Source organism: Ylistrum balloti, unplaced genomic scaffold (assembly GCF_031769215.1).
Source record: "Ylistrum balloti isolate Yb309-2 unplaced genomic scaffold, AGI_CSIRO_Ybal_v1 Utg370452, whole genome shotgun sequence".
Classification (NCBI taxonomy): Eukaryota; Metazoa; Mollusca; class Bivalvia; order Pectinida; family Pectinidae; genus Ylistrum; species Ylistrum balloti.
The window spans coordinates 1,182,176-1,209,478 of NW_026782300.1; the positions used below are offsets into that span (position 1 = coordinate 1,182,176).

General features: G+C 34.0%; 1 protein-coding gene across 1 annotated transcript; it reads left to right on the top strand.

Annotated features, from left to right (window-relative positions):
• Positions 1-6: 6 nt before the first annotated feature.
• Positions 7-18,245, top strand: LOC132555085 (aminoacylase-1-like). The gene is made up of 16 exons (XM_060219423.1): positions 7-181; positions 905-969; positions 2,157-2,261; positions 2,615-2,686; positions 2,994-3,016; positions 3,232-3,308; positions 3,925-4,014; positions 4,950-5,006; positions 5,159-5,232; positions 5,366-5,415; positions 5,753-5,816; positions 8,452-8,494; positions 10,804-10,910; positions 12,603-12,682; positions 13,164-13,224; positions 14,779-18,245. The coding sequence occupies exons 1-16, from the start codon at positions 76-78 to the stop codon at positions 14,926-14,928; spliced, it is 1,224 nt and encodes a 407-aa protein (XP_060075406.1). The 5' UTR covers positions 7-75; the 3' UTR covers positions 14,929-18,245.
• The last annotated feature ends 9,058 nt before the right edge of the window (positions 18,246-27,303 follow it).

Below are 27,303 nucleotides of genomic sequence, written 5' to 3' on the forward strand. Positions count from 1 at the left end.
TAATAGCGTTCAGTTCGGCTATGTACTTTAATATTTACTGATATTTAAGAGACAATTTACGTTTCAAGTGCCAAAATGCCAGAGGGAGCATTGCCCAAGAAACAAAAATGTGAAGATCATGCAGTGACAAAATTCAGAGAATATATACGGATCAAAACTGTGCACCCTACACCTGACTATGGTATAGTAGCAACAGTAGCAATATGTTAACCTTTGCACGTCTCTACTGAGTGTCCTTAAAAACGTTGGTGCCCTTTGACATATTTAGCGCCCAGCAGTTCAGGAATCAAGTTTTTTAAATGTTATATACTTAACACCAATGTCCAGCAACATGCACAACTAACACTATACTGAACTTTCACGTAGGAATGAATATATTATGTTTTAATATTGATTCATATATATGTATAACATGTTGTTTAATTTTTTAGGAACTTTGGGGTTCCAAAAGGGGAAGTAAGACAACATTTTGCTTGAAAATGCTACTCCTTCTTAATGCCTGGGTAGATTTCAACCAAATTTGCTCTGAAACATTATTAAGTGGCAATGATATCAAAAGTGCATAAAGTGAACCTGAGGTTGTACTAATCAGTCTTTTTTTTTTGCTTTGGTCAAAAATCCAGCATATTTCATGCTGAACAAATAGTCTGAACTACTTCTCAGCCTGATCAAAGCTTCAACCACAGTAGCAATTTTTCAACATGATTCCACAGCTTTTTTCCATTTACAGAACTTACCATTTATGAGTTTCTCATATTTTCAAGGAATGTTGAAAATTTGAATTCATCAGATTTGTCAGACCATCATCTGCAAACTCTGTGGTTTGTCCATCCATTCGTTGATTGTCAGATGACTGTTAAGGGCCATGCACCTTTTGTTTTCTTCAATGTCCTTTTTTCTTCAGATGGAGCCATTTCCTTCCTGAGAAATTATGCAGAAGAGATTGGTCTTCCATTTAGGACAGTTGAGGTACATAGTATTGTTCACCCTATAATTGTATTACAGACAATGAGACATTGCTTCAGTGCTACTATTGTGATGAATGAAATGGCAAATATTTTATCAGTAGTCAATCATAATCTGAAAGGGAAAGAACATAGTTTTAGGTTACCTATATTATAAAAAATAAAAAGAACAAGAATATCGATGAAACTGATGAATGCTCCCAGAATACAACTTAATTTGGTAAAAAATATTAATAAAGGGCGTTAATTCTGTACATTGTTCATTTTCTTAGAATGACATAGTATGACAATGTATACAGAAAGTTTCATTAACCTTCCATAGTTTTAAGAAAAGTTAAGTTATGCTCAGAACACAAAATTTTAACAACGGGCAATATCTCAGTACATAAGCATTGCAAGCTCTGAATTTGGAACAATGAACATGCTCTTAATATAATCAATATATATATACTAAGTTTTGTTATCCTGATTATCATAAAAATGGACGAACAGATGAACAAAGCGGTAACTATATGCTCACCCAAAACATTTTCAGGGAGTGTAAAAGTAGATAAATATGATGTATAATTTTATGTTTACAAGTTGGAAATATGATGTTTTAGAGTATTAAATGATCAATAAGTGCATGCCTGGAATAAGCCTTCCCCACCCTTTCACACTAGAAAGTGCTGTTCAAATCAATACTATTATATTGTCCTGCAATAAGCCCACCACTGATGTTGGTAACACTTCGTTAGTAGGTTTCCTGCACTTACTGATACACTTTTGGATAAAATTTATTGGTAAAATCACTTTTCAAGTTTAAGTAATAATTTGAAGGTCTCAGGTTATATTCAAGGTGTAATTTATCATGGGAAATAATTATCCATGAGCAATAAGTAATTGTGTACAATCAAATATACAATCAAATCAAATAAGACTTTTTGTTGGCTAAAATCAAAAGATTGGTCAAGCTGGACATTGGAAATCTGCTATCATAGTAAAGTAAATGGAAATGTATCAAACACTTACAATCAACAACAAATTTAATGTTTTTACCCTTTGTTATTGTTCTTTTTGTTTATTTCTAAAAACACCTTGTTTACTTCTAATAGATTTTAGATTTATTCGTCTGATAATATGTATTTTATAGATTAAGTATATAAAAAGAATATCCTAACAATAATGACTTGCCTTCCCATTATTTCACAGGTGCATCCTGCTCGATTGGTGGCCATCATCACTTGGGAAGGGCTTGACCCATCCCTGCCTTCCATCATGCTCAACTCTCACACTGATGTTGTCCCTGTTTTCAAGGTATTTTTATCTTCTTGAAATCTTCAAAAGTATTTTGCACATGCACAAAATGATGAAGAATAAAATGTGTCTATTGATGTCTGTTTTTATCAAATGAACATTTCAAAATAATTGAACTACTCTTGCTATTGTAATGCTCTTCTGTCATATCAGTTGTTTTGTTTTACAGGGTATTTTGGGAAATAAATATTCAAATTTTAGTCAAAATGTTATTAACAATTTGGGAAAAATGATTGCTTTATCATTTCTGTGTTATGACTTGAGAACGATATTTTCCAGACTACTATAAGGATATAGCATTTATATAAAAATATCAGCGGTAATTTCTTTTTTCATTTATTCTGTGATGTTAGGAACATTGGAAGGTTGACCCATTTGTCGCAGAGAAGATGGAAAATGGTGACATCTATGGACGAGGCACCCAGGTATAGACATACATCTTACTGATTCACACTAGTGAGGTTTTCTAAGTTGTTACCATATAATTACAATTAATTATACATTTTTCTATGGAATTAAGCAAAGGTCTTACATTCATTTAATTTCATTGTTCATGAGACAACATTCAGATTCAAGCAAGATTGAAATGAAATTTGTATGATTAATAAAACATGCATACTTTTCTTCTAAATGTCATTTTCATAGTAAAGTCTGCATATATTGTTTTTCATCCTGAAAATTATTGATTTTTTAAATAGAAATGAAAAAGAATGTTTTGAATTATTTTTACAGGATATGAAATCCAATGGAATTATGTAAGTTGAAATTCTTTTATTATGCATGACCATATTTATGGATTTTTTAGTCAGGTTCTATAGAATTGTTTCTAAGATGCAATTTTGTATTTTCAAAAAGTATGCTCAAAAATCTGGTTGTTCTCAAGAAACACTTTATGCACTGTTAGTACAGGTATATTTCTAAGAGAAGACTGAATTGAGGACTTGAGTCAATATTTGTTATGTTACTGTAGTTATCTGGAGGCTATTCGTAAACTGAAGACAGAAGGACAGCGATTTAATAGGACAATTCATCTCACTTTTGTACCAGGTAAGTAAAATAAATTCAGATATTGTAGAGTCATACCAGTTGACATTGTCAGATATGCAGGTTGTCATACGGTATATGTATACTGTTTGCCTGGGTATGCATAATCTTTAGCAGTGAATTTGAAATTTGCATAAAACAGTGATGTTGATGTATAAATTATGTGGGAGCTATCTGGAACACTGTCATAAGTGTTTAAATAATCAGTACAAATCTTAAGGTTGTAACTGATACAAAGTCTCAAGTGACATATGTTGTCTTTTGTCTATTATCAAGCATTGTGTTTAACATGTGGAAAAAATTGATCTTTCCCATTCCTTCACAAAATTCTAGTCATAAAGGAAAACAGATCCTAATTAAAATTTCCAAAATCTTGGTTATTTTTTGCCAGAACAATTTAATAATCCAAGATCAACATTTTTGGCTAGAGTCATGCCAGGATGAATGGGGCATTGAGTTTGTGCGAATTAATTACCTTCACCTATTTGCAAGGTCATATGGATGAAGTGCATTGAAATAATAAGATTTTCCTCTGGTATGTTTTTTAGATATATCCCAATTGACATGCAGACATCCCCTACAGACTGTGGGTAATGGTACTATACACTTATACTTGTAGATGAAGAAATCGGTGGTAAACTTGGCATGGAGAAGTTTGTGGTGCACGAGGAGTTCAACAAACTTAACATTGGATTTGCATTTGATGAAGGTAATGGTTGAAGGTGTGTGAGAAAGAAAACTACCAACACAGATCATGATTAAGGCAGGTCAACAGTGTTCAGCACATACAGCTCAAGGGATCTAGCCATGCCTGACAAAAACTTTCTCACTATCACAAGTTTCATCACTTGCCAGGCAATGTCTGCCATATGTAAACTTTCCATTCAAAAGACTTCATTTCAATAACCCAAAGGCCCAAGGTGCTGATATTGGGCCTGTAGCATGATGGGATGAAGAGCTACCAAGGTAGTAAATATGAATAACCGTGACCCATTTTCAAGGTCACATGGATCAAATGTGTCAAAATCTTTAAGTGACTTCTTCTCAATAACCAAAAGGCCTAGGGTGTTGAGATTGGACCCATATCATGCTGGGATAAGGGTTACCAATTTTGTTCATGTGAATGACATTTCCTCTGTTTAAAGGTCACAGGGGTCAAATGTGTTAAAACCTTCAAACAACTTATTCTCAATAACAAAAAGGTCCAGACTGTATATATTGGTTCTTTAATATAAGTGGATAACAGACTACCATTTTGTTCAATTAATTGACCTTGACCTATATTCAGAATCTCTTGGGTTAAGTGAGTTGAGATATTAAAATTTCATTTTCAACAAGGAATGTGTTCGGAGTAATGGCATTTGTGTAGTAGCATGTATAAAGAATATGATATCAAGTTTACAGAAATGTTTTCATGAACCAACAATGTCCTATTTGGAAGCTGTTGAGTAGTTGAGCAGTTTATTTTAGGCCTATTTGGCCTCTTTCATATATAGGTCTCTATAATTTAATGACCGTTAAGGCCTGTGGGTCTCTCGTTAGTGTTTTTAACATTAATTTTTTAATATTGGTACCAGTAATAGCTGAAATTTGTAATTTACAAGCTAGTGTGTACACATTTTATAAGTTAGACTTGTTTTGTAGGCTTAGCCAATCCTACTAGTGCCTTTACAGTTTTCTATGGAGAGAGAGCTCCTTGGTGTAAGTATATTTATACATTTTTACATCTCACATTGTTTCTTCTAATTTGTCTGATAGCAGTAATTTCTCATTAGGTCATTAGGTCATGGAATTCAATAGTAATAAATCCTGAAAAGGTCTGTAATTTTGTAAAAGATTACATATTTTTCCAGGGATCAGGGTGAAATGTTCTGGCAACCCAGGTCATGGGTCAAGGTTTATACAAGGCACTGCAGCTGAGAAATTTGTAAGTAAACAGGTTTTTGAAAACAGTATAACAGCTTGTTCCATGTAAGTTCTTGATTTTAAACAATTACAAAAATACTATTTACCTCATCAGCAATCATTGTCTGAGGGTTCTTTTTTTTCTTCTTCTTCAGAGACGAATCATAAACAGCTTCTTGGATTTCCGGGCCCAGGAAGAGAAAAAGTAAGAACATTTTTTGTGGCATTTTTATTTCTGATGATTATAACTATGAGGCATGAAGTCATGATATTAGCCAGTAGCAAGCTTAGATGAAAAGCTATCAAGCTTTCTCTGATAAATGACCTCAACGCACTTTCATATCCTCAGCTGTCCAGTGTACTAAGATCTCTAAATGAACAATTAAGGGGTGCATTATATTAATGTTTTGATCTAACACCATGAGGTTAAGTTTTGATAACCTCACCATTTTATTATGGACCCCTCCCATTTTATCATTTTCTGCAGGCATTTCCTAGTTATATTAATGATCAAGTTTGTGTTGTTGTTTGCTTGTATCCAGATTGAATGGAAATGCCTGTCTCAAGCTGGGAGATGTAACGACAGTAAACCTCACCAATATCCAGGTCAGTCTAGATAACAACAGTAAACCTCACCAATGTCCTGATCAGTCTAGATAACAACAGTAAACCTCACCAATGTCCTGATCATTCTAGATAACAACAGTAAACCTCATCCATTTCCTGATCATTCTAGATAACAACAGTTAACCTTACCAATGTCCTGATCATTCTAGATAACAACAGTAAACCTCATCAGTGTCCTGATCAGTCTAGATAACAACAGTAAACCTCACCAATGTCCTGATCAGTCTAGATAACAACAGTTAACCTCACCAATGTCCTGATCATTCTAGATAACAACAGTAATCCTCATCAGTGTCCTGATCAGTCTAGATAACAACAGTTAACCTAATCAATGTCCTGATCATTCTAGATAACAACAGTAAACCTCACCAATGTCCTGATCATTCTAGATAACAACAGTAAACCTCACCAATGTCCTGATCATTCTAGATAACAACAGTAAACCTCACCAATGTCCTGATCAGTCTAGATAACAACAGTTAACCTCACCAATGTCCTGATCATTCTAGATAACAACAGTAAACCTCACCAGTGTCCTAACCAGTCTAGATAACCACAGTAAACCTCACCAATGTCCTAACCAGTCTAGATAACAACAGTTAACCTCTCCAATGTCCTGATCATTCTAGATAACAACAGTTAACCTCACCAATGTCCTAACCAGTCTAGATAACAACAGTAAACCTCATCAATGCCCTGATCAGTCTAGATAACAACAGTAAACCTCACCAATGTCCTGATCATTCTAGATAACAACAGTAAACCTCATCAATGTCCTGATCAGTCTAGATAACAACAGTAAACCTCACCAATGTCCTAGATAACAACAGTAAACCTCATCAATGTCCTGATCAGTCTAGATAACAACAGTTAACCTCATCAATGTCCTGATCAGTCTAGATAACAACAGTAAACCTCACCAATGTCCTGATCAGTCTAGATAACAACAGTAAACCTCATCAATGTCCTGATCAGTCTAGATAACAACAGTAATCCTCACCAATGTCCTAACCAGTCTAGATAACAACAGTAAACCTCATCAATGTCCTGATCAGTCTAGATAACAACAGTAATCCTCACCAATGTCCTAACCAGTCTAGATAACAACAGTAAACCTCACCAATGTCCTAGATAACAACAGTAAACCTCATCAATGTCCTGATCAGTCTAGATAACAACAGTTAACCTCATCAATGTCCTGATCAGTCTAGATAACAACAGTAAACCTCATCAGTGTCCTGATCAGTCTAGATAACAACAGTAAACCTCACCAGTGTCCTAACCAGTCTAGATAACAACAGTAAACCTCACCAGTGTCCTAACCAGTCTAGATAACAACAGTAAACCTCACCAGTGTCCTAACCAGTCTAGATAACAACAGTGAACCTCACCAATGTCCTGATCAGTCTAGATAACAACAGTAATCCTCACCAATGTCCTAACCAGTCTAGATAACAACAGTAAACCTCATCAATGTCCTGATCAGTCTAGATAACAACAGTAATCCTCACCAATGTCCTAACCAGTCTAGATAACAACAGTAAACCTCACCAATGTCCTAGATAACAACAGTAAACCTCACCAATGTCCTGATCATTCTAGATAACAACAGTAAACCTCATCAATGTCCTGATCATTCTGGATAACAACAGTAAACCTCACCAATGTCCTGATCAGTCTAGATAACAACAGTAAACCTCACCAATGTCCTGATCAGTCTAGATAACAACAGTAAACCTCATCAATGTCCTGATCAGTCTAGATAACAACAGTAATCCTCACCAATGTCCTAACCAGTCTAGATAACAACAGTAAACCTCATCAATGTCCTGATCAGTCTAGATAACAACAGTAATCCTCACCAATGTCCTAACCAGTCTAGATAACAACAGTAAACCTCATCAGTGTCCTGATCAGTCTAGATAACAACAGTAAACCTCACCAATGTCCTAACCAGTCTAGATAACAACAGTAAACCTCACCAGTGTCCTAACCAGTCTAGATAACAACAGTAAACCTCACCAATGTCATAGATAACAACAGTAAACCTCACCAATGTCCTGATCAGTCTAGATAACAACAGTAAACCTCACCAATGTCCTAACCAGTCTAGATAACAACAGTAAACCTCACCAATGTCCTGATCAGTCTAGATAACAACAGTAAACCTCACCAATGTCCTGATCAGTCTAGATAACAACAGTAAACCTCACCAATGTCCTAACCAGTCTAGATAACAACAGTAAACCTCGCCAATGTCCTGATCAGTCTAGATAACAACAGTAAACCTCACCAGTGTCCTAACCAGTCTAGATAACAACAGTAAACCTCACCAATGTCCTGATCAGTCTAGATAACAACAGTAAACCTCACCAATGTCCTGATCAGTCTAGATAACAACAGTAAACCTCACCAGTGTCCTGATCAGTCTAGATAACATTATTTTGGGGTTCTTTTATCATGATTTCTTTTATTTACCAAATTGTTTATAAATGTTTTTAGACATTAATTGAAATAGCTGGTATACATTATAGAGTATTTCTTTATCTAATATGAAGATTTTTCTGTTAGAAACATCTCTTTCTTATTTTAATTATTTTGTTGATAATTTCAGGGTGGAGTACAGTTCAATGTTGTTCCTATGGACATGTATGCAGGTAATACAGGGATTTTCATTTGATACCATTTGCTGTTATTTTGTCCTATGTAGTGAATACTTTATTTTCTATGTCAATACAGTTGTCTGTTTAATATTTATTGTCTTACATGATGCTGTTGGTAGATATACTCCTTACTTCTTGGGGGAAGGGTGTAGGATATATAGTTAACACTTTGTTCATGCATCTATTCATCACCACATGTGTCTGTCCATTGGTGCAGAGTTTGTGTACAAGATATCTCATGAACCCATGGACAGATTTAGTTCTTATTCACACCATAGTAACGTTCAATCAAGTTCTACTCAATTAGATTATGATGGTCATCAGTAAGGATTGAAGGTGAAAGGTCAGTCTTGGTCACTTTGATATAAAAAGCTTGTAGTACAAGATATCTCATGAACCCATGGACAGAATAAGTTCAGAATGAAAATCAGGGAGTGTTACATCTTCATCATCTTCATCATCTTCATGAAACTTCAATTATCTACTGAATAGTCAGTGTCACATATGTCTACTAAATAGTCAGTCACATATGTCTACTGGATAGTCAGTGTCACATATGTCTACTGGATAGTCAGTGTCACATATGTCTACTGGATAGTCAGTGTCACATATCTGAATACAATTATCTACTGAATAGTCAGTGTCACATATGTCTACTGAATAGTCAGTGTCACATGTGTGAATACAATTATCTACTGAATAGTCAGTGTCACATATGTGAATACAATTATCTACTGAATAGTCAGTGTCACATATGTGAATACAATTATCTACTGAATAGTCAGTGTCACATATGTCTACTGAATAGTCAGTCACATATGTGAATACAATTGTCTACTGAATAGTCAATGTCACATATGTGAATACAATTATCTACTGAATAGTCAGTGTCACATATGTGAATACAATTATCTACTGAATAGTCAGTGTCACATATGTGAATACAATTGTCTACTGAATAGTCAATGTCACATATGTGAATACAATTATCTACTGAATACAATTATCTACTGAATAGTCAGTGTCACATATGTGAATACAATTGTCTACTGAATAGTCAATGTCACATATGTGAATACAATTATCTACTGAATAGTCAGTGTCACATATGTGAATACAATTATCTACTGAATAGTCAGTGTCACATATGTGAATACAATTATCTACTGAATAGTCAGTGTCACATATGTGAATACAATTATCTACTGAATAGTCAGTGTCACATATGTGAATACAATTATCTACTGAATAGTCAGTGTCACATATGTGAATACAATTATCTACTGAATAGTCAGTGTCACATATGTGAATACAATTATCTACTGAATAGTCAGTGTCACATATGTGAATACAATTATCTACTGAATAGTCAGTGTCACATATGTGAATACAATTGTCTACTGAATAGTCAGTGTCACATATGTGAATACAATTGTCTACTGAATAGTCAGTGTCACATATGTGAATACAATTATCTACTGAATAGTCAGTGTCACATATGTGAATACAATTATCTACTGAATAGTCAGTGTCACATATGTGAATACAATTATCTACTGAATAGTCAGTGTCACATATGTGAATACAATTATCTACTGGATAGTCAGTGTCACATATGTCTACTGAATAGTCAGTGTCACATATGTGAATACAATTGTCTTCTGAATAGTCAGTGTCACATATGTGAATACAATTATCTACTGAATAGTCAGTGTCACATATGTGAATACAATTATCTACTGAATAGTCAGTGTCACATATGTGAATACAATTATCTACTGAATAGTCAGTGTCACATATGTGAATACAATTATCTACTGAATAGTCAGTGTCACATATGTGAATACAATTATCTACTGAATAGTCAGTGTCACATATGTGAATACAATTATCTACTGAATAGTCAGTGTCACATATGTGAATACAATTATCTACTGAATAGTCAGTGTCACATATGTCTACTGAATAGTCAGTCACATATGTGAATACAATTGTCTACTGAATAGTCAATGTCACATATGTGAATACAATTATCTACTGAATAGTCAGTGTCACATATGTGAATACAATTATCTACTGAATAGTCAGTGTCACATATGTGAATACAATTATCTACTGGATAGTCAGTGTCACATATGTGAAAACAAATTGTCTATTGTACTCTTCAATTGCATAATAAGATGGTATTTATGGATTATAGTGTGTCAGTGGTATGCTTATTAAAATGGTTCTAAATTGGATATAAAGTTTTATCAGCTTGATTAAAAAAAAATTCCGAACTAGATCTTCTGTTTCATTCACAGGTTTTGATATCAGAATTGCCCCGACTGTGGACCTTCAAGAATTTGAAAATAAGGTCAAGAATTGGTGTACACAAGCAGGGGATGATGTTACGTATGAGTTCCACCAGGTAATCATAAACCAAACATGCAGACTAGATAATGAGTCAAATGACACTCAGACTATGTAATCAGTCACCTGACACTCAGACCAAGGTAATCAGTCACCTGACACTAAGACCAAGGTAATCAGTCACCTGACACTCAGACCAAGGTAATCAGTGACCTGACACTCAGACAAGGTAATCAGTCACCTGACACTCAGACTAGGTAATCACCCATCTGACACTCAGACTAGGTAATCAGTCACCTGACAATCAGACTAGGTAATCAGTCACCTAACACTAAGACTAGGTAATCAGTCACCTGACACTCAGTCTAGGTAATCACTCACCTCACATTCAGATTATGTAATCAGTGATCTGTCACTTAGACCAAGGTAATCAGTCACCTGACACTCAGACTAGGTAATCAGTCACCTGACACTCAGACTAGGTAATCAGTCACCTGACACTCACACTAGGTAATCAGTCACCTGACACTCAGACCAGGTAATCACTCACCTCACACTCAGATTATGTAATCAGTGATCTGTCACTTAGACCAAGGTAATCAGTCACCTGACACTCAGACCAAGGTAATCAGTCACGTGACACTCAGACCAAGGTAATCAGTCATCTGACACTCAGACCAAGGTAATCAGTCATCTGACACTTAGATCTGCTCAGCAGTAACTAAACATGTCCAGTCTTTCATACTGCTATCTCAACAGTTCCTGAAAGTCATGCTCCCTGGAAATTATGTCAAGTCATTCTTACACCATCACAAGGCTCCCTGGAAATTATGTCCAGTTTTTCATACAGGTTTCACAAAACTTCTGGAAATTATGTCAAGCTATCATATTGCTATCAAAATACTTTTTGTCTATCCTTTCATACCACCATCGCAGAATTCTGTGAATTATATTGTATTTACAGTATTAATAATTATTAATGCCAGATTTTATATTCATATAGATTGTCATAAAATTTCCATGGGTACCGATTATCACAGATACATATTTGTAGAGTTGGTAGATAACCTATAACTCATATCATTGATATTACAACTGTCATACCTATTACAAATAACTTATGCGTGATTAGAAAAAACTATGCAACCCTGTTACAGAAAATTGCCGAAAACATGCAAAGTTAGAAATCAGTGTTGTTTAAATGAATTTCCACATTTTTCAACACATAATGTACACCTCTAAATACTGAAAAGAAGTTGGCCATAAGTGCTTGTATTTGGTGTTTAACACGGTCAGCTTGAATCTTTAATATTTGATAAACACATACAAGAAGAGGGGACGCAGAAGGCAACATTGTGATGGTTGCGTTACAAACGTTGGATGTATGTACATGTATACCAAATAAAAGATAAGCAGTAATTCGTTCTTTACAATACCAAATATCTTACATAACATGTGTGTTAGCAGTCTACATCACTATTCATCAATACAAATTACTGTCAATGTTTATAGATAGGACTGCCTTGTGTTGAAATTTATCATGGGCAATAGTCGAATTAATTTACATATAAATGGCTTTTCCAAACAACTGGAGTCTAGCTGGACAGTTTGAATGGACTATGAACACTCCAAAGGCATCAAAGCATAAAATATTCATTCAATTTCCATAAATAAGTTTTTATTGTGATGTCACTCTAAATGTTTCAGAAGATAATCTAATTAAAGTGTTTTCTATCCATTTTTTCTCCAGAAATGCACGATACAAGATACCACATCAATAAATGAAACAGACCCTTGGTGGAAAACCTTCAGCACAGTCTGTGAGAACATGTATGTATCACGAATTCTATACTGTATTAGGATACATTCCTACTTAGGACAAGTATTATAATCATAATATTTCTGTGAGGATTTCAGTGAAATTGTTTTAAGGAAAAAAAGAAATGATGTGGTCCAAGATTTCACAGAAAAAGATAGTCGAAGGAGAAAGTAAAAGACAGGAAAATCTTAAGCATTGGTTTAGATGTGAACAAGATGTAATAAAAATAAAAATATTGTTGACATTTGATTGCTTTTCATTTCAATACATTTCCCAGTCTTTTATTTATTATTTTTTGAGCAGTTACAGGTTGCTACAGTTACGACATAAATAATACCATTTGTTCTTTATATAATATGTCAGTTTTAACTAACTTTATTGGCGACTTTAAAATTTCAGTTTTTGTCTATTTTAATGATGGTTTTTAACTATCAGATTTAATAAGCATTTCAGGATGGATTTGAAAGTGATTAAGAAATGTTTTCTGTGCAGGGGTATGACGCTTGAACCAGAGATATTCCCAGCAGCTACAGACAGCCGTTTTATCAGAGAGGTAGATTTGGAATTTAAGATGATTTGTCTGTTGTCTCCTGCAATATTTATTGAATGTGTATATAGATATTGTGATGTTTGTAAGATTACAGAACTGTATGCCTTGACACAGGCAAATCAAACACGCATGCTCATTGGAGATTTACTGTGCTGTATATCTCAACACAGGCAACCAAACACACATGCTCATTGGAGATTTACTGTGCTGTATATCTCAACACAGGCAACCAAACACACATGCTCATTGGAGATTTACTGTGCTGTTTATCTCAACACAGGCAACCAAACACAAATGCTCATTGGAGATTTACTGTGCTGTTTATCTCAACACAGGCAAATAAAACACACATGCTCATTGGAGATTTACTGTGCTGTATATCTTAACACAGGCAAATCAAACACACATGCTCATTGGAGATTTACTGTGTTGTATACCTCAACACAGGCAAATCAAACACACATGCTTATTGGAAATTTACTGTGCTGTATATCTCAGCATAGGTAAATCAAACACACATGCTCATTGGAGATTTACTGTGCTTTATATCTCAACACAGGCAAATCAAACACACATGCTTATTGGAGATTTACTGTGCTTTATATCTCAACACAGGCAAATCAAACACACATGCTTATTGGAGATTTACTGTGCTTTATATCTCAACATAGGTAAATCAAACACACATGCTCATTGGAGATTTACTGTGTTGTATATCTCGACTCAAACATTTCACACGCATATGTTTAAAACAGAGTTACTTCCCATGGAACAGTGAGTCACCATAGCTTTCATAACTCTGGAAGTTTGGAATTTTTGTCTTGCCTGCAATAAAAGTCTCTGAAGAAGTATATGTCCAACTTTAACCAAACTTAGTTCATGTATTTAGTTGTTTGATAGATCACATAGATCATTTGTAAAATATCTTCCAGTTTTTGCAGCCTGGCAAGTTTGAAAATACAGGATTCCAAGAAGCTGAACTTTGAAATTTTGCATTTAGCTTGGTTTTTCATGAAGTACAAGTTCTATTGCAACAAAACTGGATGCAGTTACATTGTACATTTTAGTACTGAGGTTTTAACCAACAAAAAAAAATGCATGAATTCTGTTTTATTTATTTATTATTTTTTTTTTTTTGAGAAAAACTTTTGAATAATGACTACAAAGTCTTTATGTCTACTTTTCATATTTCATATCAGATTTAGTTTATCATCATATTGAAACAGTCAGTCAAGTTTTTCCTCTGTTTCTTGGGAAGGGCGATATATATAATTGGGTAAAAAAATCTTCCATTGAGCGAATTTCAAGAATTGAAAAACTTACAAAATGTTCACTTCTTGTTTTACAGTTCATCAATATTTAAACATGACAACAAGATATTTGTGGTGTTTATATATCATTAATTGCAATTAACTCTGAAATTTGGTAGATTGGGAGATGGAGATAAAATATTAGTGTATTTTGAATTTTGCATATTAACAAAGCTTCCTGGGACAGGAGACATATAATTACTTATAATTCTTGTTATCTATTGTATACATTTTCATATGTTGACAGATTGGAATCCCAGCGTTAGGATTTTCTCCAATGAACAACACGCCCATTCTACTCCATGATCACAATGAGTTCCTGAATGAAGACATTTTCCTGAAGGGCATTGATATTTATGCTGCAATTATCCCTGCAATTGCAAATAGGTCTGCTTGAAGAAAAACGTCAAACACAAACTTTACAGGGCAATAAATGGAAATAAAATGATCATTTGATACCTGGCTACTATAATTGACATTTTTATAGCATTTCTTAGAAATTCACTTTATTACAAGTGCCTTCAACAACCTAATGAACTTTGAGTAAAAGATGAAACTGTGTTATTTGAAAATTGACTTTGATTGGGGTAAGTTAGTAGAAACAAGAAGTAGAAATCATTGTTCCAATCATATCTGTGATCCCTGTCATGTACTGCATACATCTGTAAGTTTCTGTTCTTATACGAGACGGTCAGGTGACCCTGTAACAAGTAAACATAGTACAGTTATTTAAAAAAAAAACATTAGATATACAGGATAACTTATCCTTATCAAAGGAGAGGAAAAACTAAATTGAAAGAAGATTCTGTAGCTATTACGTAGATTAGGCCAATATATTGAAGTGATTTTTGAAATCAATATGTTAATTTATGTGTCTTGTATTTAACACTTCTGTTTTTGTCTGGATTTTTTGAGAATTTTAAAATTTCAATTACATTTATATGGGTAATTGGAAAAGTAAGTTTGTTTTGAGAAAAAGGAGTTGTTGTTTCTTAATTTACACAATGAAGAATTTATATTGCACATATCAAGATAATACATATTTATGGTCCTTTAAGTGATGAATAAGGACTCATTCCATTGGCCATCAAAAGTGCAATAGATACACTTTTTTTTTTTTTTTTTTTTTGCAATTACCATAAAAGAGGGAAAAATAGTCCACACATAAGAGCAGGATACAGATTCCTGACCCCAATTGAATAGACTGAAATCTGACTGAATTCTATTTATAGAATATTGATGTTGATGGCAGCCAGACATTATATATAGGTATTTGAACATACTAATTGGTCCTGCATAACAGCTCCAGGTGTGAATATCAATTCAGTGCTTTATTATTGCTACATGTATATTTTGATAATGTGTATATCAGTGATGGGCTATAAATCAAAAACCGATCATAGAAATGAAACAAAGAAATTAATATCTTAATTGAAAAGATGAATATAATAGTCAGATTAAGTAACGACATAAGTTAACCACTTGTTCTCGCTGAGATGCTTAGATCAGTTATATTTCTACATGTAAAATTGTTTATGTTGAGGCACCCAGTAATTTAGTACAAGCAACCCAGAGAGGCTTTCATTGGTGGTTTTCAATAAGGAAATATAATTACATGGACTTGAAGCTATTTGTCTGCTAACACATCAGCATCACACCAACTACAGTCAATAACAGATCGTGTTCAATGGTATGTTTTAAGATCTGATCTAGAATGCTTTTACCCAGACTTCCATTACAAGCATATTTTTATGCTTCTTCACACATTTTGCATCAAACAGCTATGAGAGTTATTCCCCTTGAAAAAAATGTGATTTTCATGCTTGGAATTAAAATTTTCCTCATCATTGCATGTGAACTCACAACTAGGTGTTACACTTTTTTTTAAATTGATTCCAATTCAATAATCACTTGGAGAGTTAAGAAACCGTTAAAAAACAGTTTTGGATTTTCTGATGTACCTTCTTTTAAGAAGAACTGGTAAATGTACTTTTTATGCTGAACATGTTATATGTCAAAGCTTAAGTTTGAGTATTTCAGTTTATTATCATGAAAGTGCCAACAGAATTTTTGTACACTATAGCTTTATTTGTCTACATTTCATGTCCTTGAGAATTTGTACCTCAGATATAGTTTACAATAGAGTGATGTTATATTTGAGAAACAATATTGATTATCTTTGGTAATCAACCTTATTGGCCTTCATCTAACCAGCAGATTACAATATCTTTGTATGGAATGATACTTTGATATTTTCAAAGCAAGGACTACTATGATTTACCTTCCCTTGATGTTTATAGTCAAGATATACATCTTAAAGCATGCCTTGCATTTACTTTGATGAAATAGACCTACTTCTCTATTATTTTGTGCCACAGACTTCAAAGTTCATTATTTAAATCCCATCAAGCATTCATTATCAATATAGATATTTACTAGTGTTCAATTTACCAGGTGTGTGGTTTTAGAATTTCATATTGATATGTACAACAAAACTAAACATTAAATTTGCTTATTTTTAGGTCACCTGAGACAAACTTTCAGGATGTTCTGTTGCGATCCCCTTTTGTTCGGCAACTTTTAACATTTTCAACTTCTTGAAATCTCTTGAACCGATTTCATTGAAATTTTACAAAAGCCTTTAGTGGCTGTTGATGCACCAAAATTGCAATGTATATGGTCCCTGATCCCCAGGGACCTGACGGCTGGGGCCAAAATTGGTCAGATTGATTGAAATGTCAAAAATCTTCTTCTCAAATCCCAGGTAAGGTAGAATTTTCATGGATGGGAAGGCCTTCAGATGCTTCACCAACACTAAATTTCATGACCCCAAGGTCTTACATTTCACCCAGGGTAGGGGGTAAAGATTACTATAGTTTATATAGGAAAATATCATTTTTGAACATTATTTGTTTATTTTCTATTGGAAATAATTCAAACCAGATTAGAATTATTGATTTAAGTATTATGAGATGCACATATTGACCTCTGCTTATCATCCTCAGGAGCTGTTGGGTGAGGCCAAAAATGGGTCAAATTGACTGAAATTTCAAAAATCTTCTTCTCAATACCCAGATAATGTAGAACCAAATACTCTTCATGGATGGAAGTGTATTATGGCATTCTATAAAAATCACAAATTTCATGACCTGAGGGTCTCACATTTCCCTCAGGTGAGGGGGCAAAATTTACTATAGTTTATATAGGAAAATTACATTTTTGAGCATAAAATGTTTATTTTCTTTCAGGAATAGTTCAATCTTGGTTGGAATGTTTTTATTATTATTATAAACTGACTGTTTACTGGTCCCCACATGCACAAATTGACCTTGACTGAAATTTGGGATGATGGACATGTCTCAGGTGACTGTTGCGGCCCATTGGCCTCTTGTTTTGATGTTTAAAAAAGACACAAAAAATCCTCACTGCTTAAATCTATTCGACTATTTTACATATGACTTTAGTAACATTAATTTTATATATATATCCTAAAACTATAAAGATAATATTAAATTTGAGAAAAGTGAATTGTTGAACAGTTAATGTCATTAACATATCTAATCATTTCTTTGTCTGAAATATCAAGCATGTAAATTAACTTTTCATGTAATTTAATTATTCTAGTTTTAAAATTTCCATATCCAGTTTTTCATCTCAATATTTTATATCGTCGTAAATGAATTTGTCACATTTTGAATAAACAGAATTAATGTATCGATTGTTTTTGTTGAATCATTTTCTTGGTTTGTCTATTTCAGTTTCTAACACAATATAAAAGTTTATGAGTTTAAAGTATTAAAAATCATTCTATGGATTCATAATAGGAAGACATTCTGTCTGCTAATACATATATATGTACCATGTCTAGAATAAAATACTTGAAAAAAGAGGGAATGTAAAGAAAACAAGGAAATATTTATTCACTATTTCTAAGTCTACGGTTTATTGTGGATTTATTAACCCAACACAAGATCATAATTTACCTTAGGAGTTTTTCAAATTCAACATGATCTTTTCTTAGGTTTACAAGTTTAAACATCAGCCAATGGTAAAGGTTGTAAGGTTGTGGTTGTTGATATGATACATGATATATACACACAAACAATTGTTTCACTGTAAGTTTATATTCATTATAAGAACTAAATCTTGAAGGAATTTCCAAATTCAATGTGCCAATGACGATAAAAGCAACTGATTTTAAAGTACATAAACTTCAAAAGTGTCAAATATTCAAAGGACAAAATCCTTTTGGAAAATAGATGGTATTGATAGTAAATTCAAAGTATACTATTTGAGAGAATTTCTGAAAGTTGTTCAAGTGTCTGATATGTAATTCACAATAATGATGTTAATTTCTGGTGGAAGTACTGATATCTATGTAACAATGTATGTTACCTGCCATCAGATATAAGCAGTAATAAAAGACATTTATGTTTGACAGTGTCACATCTGGAGAAAAGGCATGGTTAACCAGACTAGCATACACTTTAAAATGATATTAGTTTATGCTGACTCCAGAAGTCTTTATCACTTAACATAAATCAGCAGGCGATCTGTTTCTCGAAAAAAACATAGATATATCAAAAATATGATACATGTCATATTATTTGATTTTAAAAAGAAATACACAGCTCAGTTATAGGAATGGTATCTAAAACATTGTTAATTCATCCCAAGCACAAGGGAATATGAATACCTGGTTCTGATGGAATATTGAAGGTTTTCTCTCTTCAAAGTTGATTACCACTTGTTAAACTGGTCAATATAATTTCAACTCATGACCAAAGTTAGTCTAAATAATTCTCAACAAGAGTCACAGTTCGCTACTGGGAACTTGGGAGGACTTTAGTTTTGTGTTGTGTCAGTTTTTTCATCCATCCTTCTACTCTCTTGTCAAAACTCCTACACTACTTTTCACTAGAACTTCATACCTGGTGAGACAGTGTGTTAGTTTTGTACAAATTGTCGCATCTTGATGGAGTTGCAAAATAACTGAATCAATTCAGTTTTTTTTATAAACAAGAGACACTAGCCTGATCAGCCTCTTGCTTTTATCATCCCATGAATAGCATATGAATCACTTAAGCATACTAAAATCTTAACTGTCGGATATTAAACCTTATTTTATAAATAAAAACTCCTGATCTATGACCTTCCTATGTAACGTCAGATTGCAATTATCTTATAAGCTATACCAGGTGTGAAGATATTTTCAATTACAGACCACAAGTAATTGTGAACAAGATAATAGGTATTATTTTTGGATAATTTTTTTTCTATTATGCTTGTTCCTCATTTGAAAACTTACACCAGTTATTCCAGAAATGAAATATTTATATTTAATATACATCCACATGTATCTGTCAATAAAGATATCAGGAAAACTCTCTGGAACAGGATTCCTGGATCACGGTTCCCTGTGTTAGAGATATTTACAAAGGTGATGAGCTGAAGATTAAATGACACTAACTTGTAGATACCTGTCTTGTTACCTACTGGGATGATATGACACAACCATCACTTTGATAGGACTATCATCACTGACCCTAAAAGACTAACCCAGTCCTTATCTTAAACAAGTAGTCTATGTCACAATAAAACTAAACATTTTGCATGGTTATGTTGTTTGTCTATGTTATTCATGTAATATATAATCTTTATGCCTGAATACTATTGGCAGTCTTTTTAGTATAACCTTGTTAGTCTGACCATTGGTTTGTGTACATAGCAGAACCTTGTTAGTCAGGACATTGGTTTGTGTGTATAGTAGAACCTTGTTAGTCTGTCCATTGGTTTGTGTGTATAGTAGAACCTGGTTAGTCTGTCCATTGGTTTGTGTGTATAGTAAAACCTTGTTAGTCTGACCATTGGTTTGTGTGTATAGTAAAACCTTGTTAGTCTGACCATTGGTTTGTGTGTATAGTAGAACCTTGTTAGTCGGGACATTGGTTTGTGTGTATAGTAGAACCTTGTTAGTCGGGACATTGGTTTGTGTGTATAGTAGAACCTTGTTAGTCAGGACATTAGTTTGTGTGTATAGTAGAACCTTGTTGGTCTGACCATTGGTTTGTGTGTATAGTAGAACCTTGTTGGTCTGACCATTGGTTTGTGTGTATAGTAGAACCTTGTTGGTCTGACAATTGGTTTGTGTGTATAGTAGAACCTTGTTAGTCAGGACATTGGTTTGTGTGTATAGTAGAACCTTGTTGGTCTGACCATTGGTTTGTGTGTATAGTAGAACCTTGTTAGTGAGGACATTGGTTTGTGTGTATAGAAGAACCTTGTTATTGGGGACATTGGTTTGTGTGTATAGTAGAACCTTGTTAGTCAGGACATTGGTTTGTGTGTATAGTAGAACCTGGTTAGTCTGACCATTGGTTTGTGTGTATAGTAGAACCTTGTTAGTCAGGACATTGGTTTGTGTGTATAGTAGAACCTTGTTAGTCTGTCCATTGGTTTGTGTGTTTAGTATAACCTTGTTAGTCTGACCATTGGTTTGTGGGTATAGTAGAACCTTGTTAGTCAGGACATTGGTTTGTGTGTATAGTAGAACCTTGTTAGTCAGGACATTGGTTTGTGTGTATAGTAGAACCTGGTTAATGTGGACATTGGTTTGTGTGTACAGCAGAATCTTGTTAGTCAGGACATTGGTTTGTGTGTGTGGTAGAACCTTGTTAGTCAGGACATTGGTTTGTGTGTATGGTAGAACCTTGTTAGTCAGGACATCGGTTTGTGTTTATGACAGAACCTTATTAGTTTAGACAGTTTTTGTGTATAGTAGAACCTTATTAGTCTTGGCATTGGTTTCTGTGTATAGTAGAACCTTATTAGTCTTGGCATTGGTTTCTGTGTATAACAGAACCCTGTTTGTCTGGACACCTTGATTTTAGTGGACAGTGGAACCTTGTTAATCTGGACATATCTAGGTTCATACAATATTGCTATCTGGTGGTTTTTAGTGAAAATATAATATGTATCTGTTAGCAGAATTATCTATGAATTTTTTTTTGAATCGTTGTATTTCATCTTGAATTAAACCCGTAAAAGATACTCTTTCAATTAACCTACTTGTGAAAAGAGAACTTTAGATACCCCGTAAACATTCTAACATTATTTTACATGATTCAGTTTTGTCATCATTGACAAGATTTTTGTGTGTTTTATAAGATTGATATCATGTAAATTTTCAAGGTTTATTGAAAATCGGATCAATATTATATTCTACAAGGTTATACAGTGCATCTTATAAATGAGGGCAAATCAAGGCACTTTCTGTTCAGATTGCGTGATTAATTATGTCCCTAATTAAGAAAAGCACACATCGTGTTAAGAAATATCACAACAAGAAAGGAAACCATGATAAATTACCTACTGGGAGGAAAGCTGGCAAGAAACAAAATGACTGTCAGGCAAATTTCACATCAAAGCTTCATTTTCAAATTAATCAAAATGGTCATTTATGTACTTATTGGTGAAATTTTAAAGATGATGTGTCAGAAAGTTTGATCTATTACTGGAATATGTTCAAGGAAAAATTAATTCATTTTTTAAAAAAACCAGTGCAATATCACTGACTTTGTTCATCGGAACTCCTTCCTCTAATTGTCCTTTCGTCAGGCCTTTTTCTGTTTGATTCATTTGTTCATTTATAGTTCAATTTTTCATGCAACAGTTTGGTTTTGCTTTGATATTTAAATGTGTTAATTAAGGTCATCCACTGCAAAAACTTGAACAGAACATTACAAGGAACTAGATAATAGGGTTATGGACCGATGCGATCTGAATCTACTTTTAAGCTTCCCCGGCCTTGCTTAATGCAAAATCTTATTTTAGGATGCAAATCTATCGATGACGCCTTTGAACAGACTCCTAACCATTTGTTCATACTGACATTAAGGCTTCAAAACACTCTGGTAAGCCCTATCTACACATTTTGATTGATAGTAAAATTTCACTGATTTATTAAGACGTGAGAGCGCAGATTCAGATGAGGACTAAACACCTAAAAAATTGATAAGTATGCGAAATGTTCTTATAACGTGACGTAGATTATACGAAAAGTGAAACGATTAATGATTAGGTCATTGTAAAGAAATAGAACACTCATCCGTCGTTTGGTAATATGACACTGCATCCTTTAACATTCAAAAAAGGAATTTGTTGACCAGAATATTTAGACCAATTGTTCAAAGTACACACTTTGTACATATTATGTACGTCACTGTAGGAAACTCCCAGACAGTCGTCTCCGTTGATCGCACAGATGAAACTGGATATATAGATATATTTATTTGAACCCCAAGTTACACTAGATATTCATTATGCAACACCAGATATGAATAACGTTACTTAAATGCAGAAGTCGACCAGGAGCTATATCTGTAAATCGTTTGTACTTTTGCTTCAATCTACAATTTGATTTTTGTTCTAAAATATATATAAAGGTCAGTAAATGTGTACTGTATGGTGTGCTGTTTATCCCTATAGTTGTAAGGACGAGAAAACTGTTATTGTTAGCTTTTAATTAAATAGATATGTTTTCCAACAGTTACCAGTCACTGTGACCTGATGAAGTCTGCTCCAATTATCTATTTAAAACGAACTGTTCCTCAAAAAAAAAATATCCTGTTTATCAGAACCAATGACTTTGTATATGTTACATCACACGGATGTTAATACGTTTTTGTCTACATCTCATTCTCGTTATGTTAAGAACGGATGTGCTGTGGTAGTTTAGCATTCGTTATTTCTTAATGCTTTCTTCATGTTAATGATGTCAATAGAATAGAGGTGACAATGTTGTCATGGAAACGTCACAAATCTTCTACTGCTTCCTTGGTAAAAACTTCTGTTCTATATCATTATTTCATTTTCTGTATATATTCATGTATCTTATTTTTTCATAAGATTTTTCTTTTATTGACAAAGACGAGAAACTTTTCATACTCAATTCCTTATCACAGTGTCGTCATCGTCGTCGTCCTTATGGTCATCATCATTTGGTGCCAAGTTTTGTTAGGGTTTCGTCAGTGCTGAAGTCCGAGAAATGTTGTGCCTAGAAAGTAGCTTTAATGGTGTTAATCGTATTTAGAATTGAATGATGTAAGGGTAATATTTATCTCGTAAACGAATTTTCCGTTCCTGGCAATCACTGCTTTTATTGAATGCACCTCATGAAAATAAAGTAACATTGACGAATCACCGTGTAGAAGTACAAAGTTTATGGAGTGCTGAAGACAATCATGACTTCCCCATTACACTATCTGTCTTGTCGTTTGTCCCTTACTTTTTATGTCGCAGGGACTTGGCACGGATTCCCAACCCACGGATCATACGTATATATTATAATGATAGGGGTTTCAAACTGACAGGGAAATGTCTACCTTGCCATTTCTACATATATTTCCGAATTCGTCAGGCCATACCTTGGTCAATATTTGGTCAATCTCGTTCATCAAACATTCATTTGAAAGATAAGATATTTCTCTTAAAGGTAATGTATGTGTTACTAGGATTGTTTTATCCTGAAATATTAAAAAAAATACAATTTAGAAAACATGTTTCGTTTTCCCTTCACGGGAGTTATGTCCCTTGTCACTATAATACATATAAATGAACCATGGGTCGGGAAATCGTTCCAAGTCCCTGTGCTTTATGTAAATGAACACATCTCTGTTATCACATACTGAAGTTCCGTGGATCAACATTACAAGCGAGAAGGAAACCTGACAAGACGTCCACAGTACCGGCAGATAAAAGAATGAAATGCCATAATTTTGTTTTAAACTTGTCTTTTGTTAAAGCAATTCTTAAACAGTACACTAGGGAAGAAACATATCGTCAACCTATATGTAGCAGTGTTTGACTTATGTCTGATACTATAACGATTTTTAGCATTTCCTGGATTGTGTGAGATACCGCTTTATCAGCCGCCTTCGATTTGGATCTGTTGACCCCGGTTTGTCAACGACGTCCTTAATTCAAGGAAATCTTTGAAATCAAGTGGTTTAAAATGATATACATCTTACTTATGAACGTTTATGGAGTTGAACTGAGCAATCGTGCTTTCCCCCTATCCCCACTTCAACGGACCGTTCATTTCCTTATTCAGAGGCAATTTCCCTACAAAGAAACACACGACTAGACTTGTGTGTTTAACCCAACATGTACTTTGACCTTGCTGTAGCCTTGATATTTGACCTTGATCTCGAAGGCAGTGAGCAACACACATGCACACGTCTTACATGAGTCCGTAGCCATACAGGTACTACTCACAATGAAGGTTCCTATATGAGTTGCTTACTTCTACTTACACATATAAATATGGTAGAATATGTATGTGTGTACTTATGTAAGTGTGTACTTATCATTTCATCCTTTTGAAAATAAATTACGACTGTTGCGTGTTGTTACTGATAAATATCGCATGGGATTTGTCGTTAGTGACGCGTTATGATAAGTACTCTCGAAAATTGATTATTAGCAGTAAATAACGACAACGTCAGAAATGTGTGTCGTGAAAAAAACGAACTTAACGCGTTCTTGTCGCGAGGGGGTAACTAAAAAGTGTCGGAGGGTTAGGGTCATGAGTGCATAACCGCACTTATTCTTATTACCACTCTTACGCTTAATTTCTTTATTTTTTTAAAAATTAAATTTCACACACTTTTAAAGGACCATTTTTTCTTATAAGGGTTCAAATTTCAGGATTCTAAGGTCAAGGTCAATTCACCTTTTCCTGTAAAATTGTAGCTAGTTAGCGATCTAGATCTTAACACATCTAAAGGACTTTTATATCTCGGACAAATTTAAGATTCGGGGTTGTAAGGTCAGGGTCACCATTACCATTTTAGAACATCTTTGTCGGCACTTTGGTGGTTTCATTCTTGAAGATTTTTCGACCAAGCTTCAAATTTATATAGAGGACCATAATAGCTGGGGTCACAGGGATGTTGGGTCAACGTTACCATTACTATTGCAAGAAAATGCTTGTCAGCACCCAAGGTACATCCGTAAAGGGATTTGTATAGATTGCGAAGTCTTGTTTATACCAGGTCCCTTGGTAATGATGGTCGATTACATTGTGAATCATAAAGACGAGTTATTGTTTTTAAAAACGTCACGCGTTTAGTTTAAATTGACCTGCGCATCATATCTTTCATTTTCAAAGGCATTCCATTATGTCGGTACGGGTTATCTGGTATGTCTGTATGTAAATCACCATTGTTGTGACGTCAATCATCTCCTCAGTATACATCTATGTATAAGGTTTCTTAAAATTGGATTCAAATTTCACCTATTTTACGTATATGAATGTAGAAAATTGCTTCTAACGTAGACCGATCCAACCAACCGTATGTATTTATCAGTTTGTCAACATGATACCCTTTCTCAATCCATACATATACAACCTTTGACGCCTGGTGTCGGAAATAAACTTTATTACAAGGCTTACAATAAACGGGATATATTTATAGACATACTTAATGGTTCAATAGTTCGAAAACTATACTCATTTCTATTTGTCCTTTTTAATCGATTCTAAATATATGACGTATTTTATTCTTGATGACGTCATCACTCTACCATCTAGTATCCGATTGCCATAAAGCTTATCTTGCATATCTTTTTGATTTTTTTTCCACAAACAAGCCGTAGTTGTAAGGTCACCGCTCTATTCCTTATCTTATTGTGATTAAAGTTGTAAGTGGAACTTATTCTTGCCAGCAATTGTTGTCAAAATTAAAACACGTAATTTGTGACGTTACATGGCAGTTATAGCGGTAATAAAATCCTCTCCAAAATAAAAGATTCGTTAACATTTTATCTCAAAAGGAACATATTTACGTCAGTCGTGAGAAGTACATCAATGTGTACCAATATTGTGTATGCGGCAGTTATGCTGTTTGCTTGCTTTCTTTACTCTAGAAGTATACCAAAGCATAATTAATTGGTATTCGTGGTAAGTGTAATATGTGTTTACATCGTACGTCATAAGTCATATGCGTTATACAACGTTTAGCTGATTTCAATATTGTTTACCTGACGTCTAAAATGAGGCGGTGTAGACGTTTTCAGCGAGATAAACAAAAGTTGAGTAAAATGCACTCATGAAAAAGTAATTTTATTTTTACACACCACATTCAGAATGGACTATATTAAACACCCAGATATCTTAAAAGTCCGTGATTTTATTTTCAATGAATCAGTGTCAAATACAGCTTTAAATAATCTTTCAGTTTATATCATTGCAAATCCTAATTACTCATATCTAAACATCTCAAATATTGTATTTATTAGCAAATGATAATTAATAATTCGTGATTTAAAGTTAAAGTAGTCGTACTATTGTTCTGTGTATGTTATTGTAAATCCTAATTACTCATGGTTAAACATCTCAAATATTGTTAATTTTTATTTTTAAAGTAGTCGTACATTTGTCCTTCTCTTTGACTATGAAATGCTCTTTATATTTTATATAGATTTTCACCATCTTTGCAAACTTTCAAATATTCTATGCTACAAAATATGATTCACGTGTCAGGTCTGTGTCAGGTCTGAATGGTGGAGGAAAGCTGGAACTGCCGGAGAAAAACCACCGACCTGTGGTCAACATTTGGTGACAGCCCCATGTCGGCCTCAAACCCATGACCCCGAGGTGGGGGCTGTTGGTAAGATAAAGACGGTTACACGCCTTAAACAAAGTCCCTTATGTGCGCCGATGGGGGCGTCATGCTGCATAGGCTGTGCATGCATGGTACATTTCTGGTTG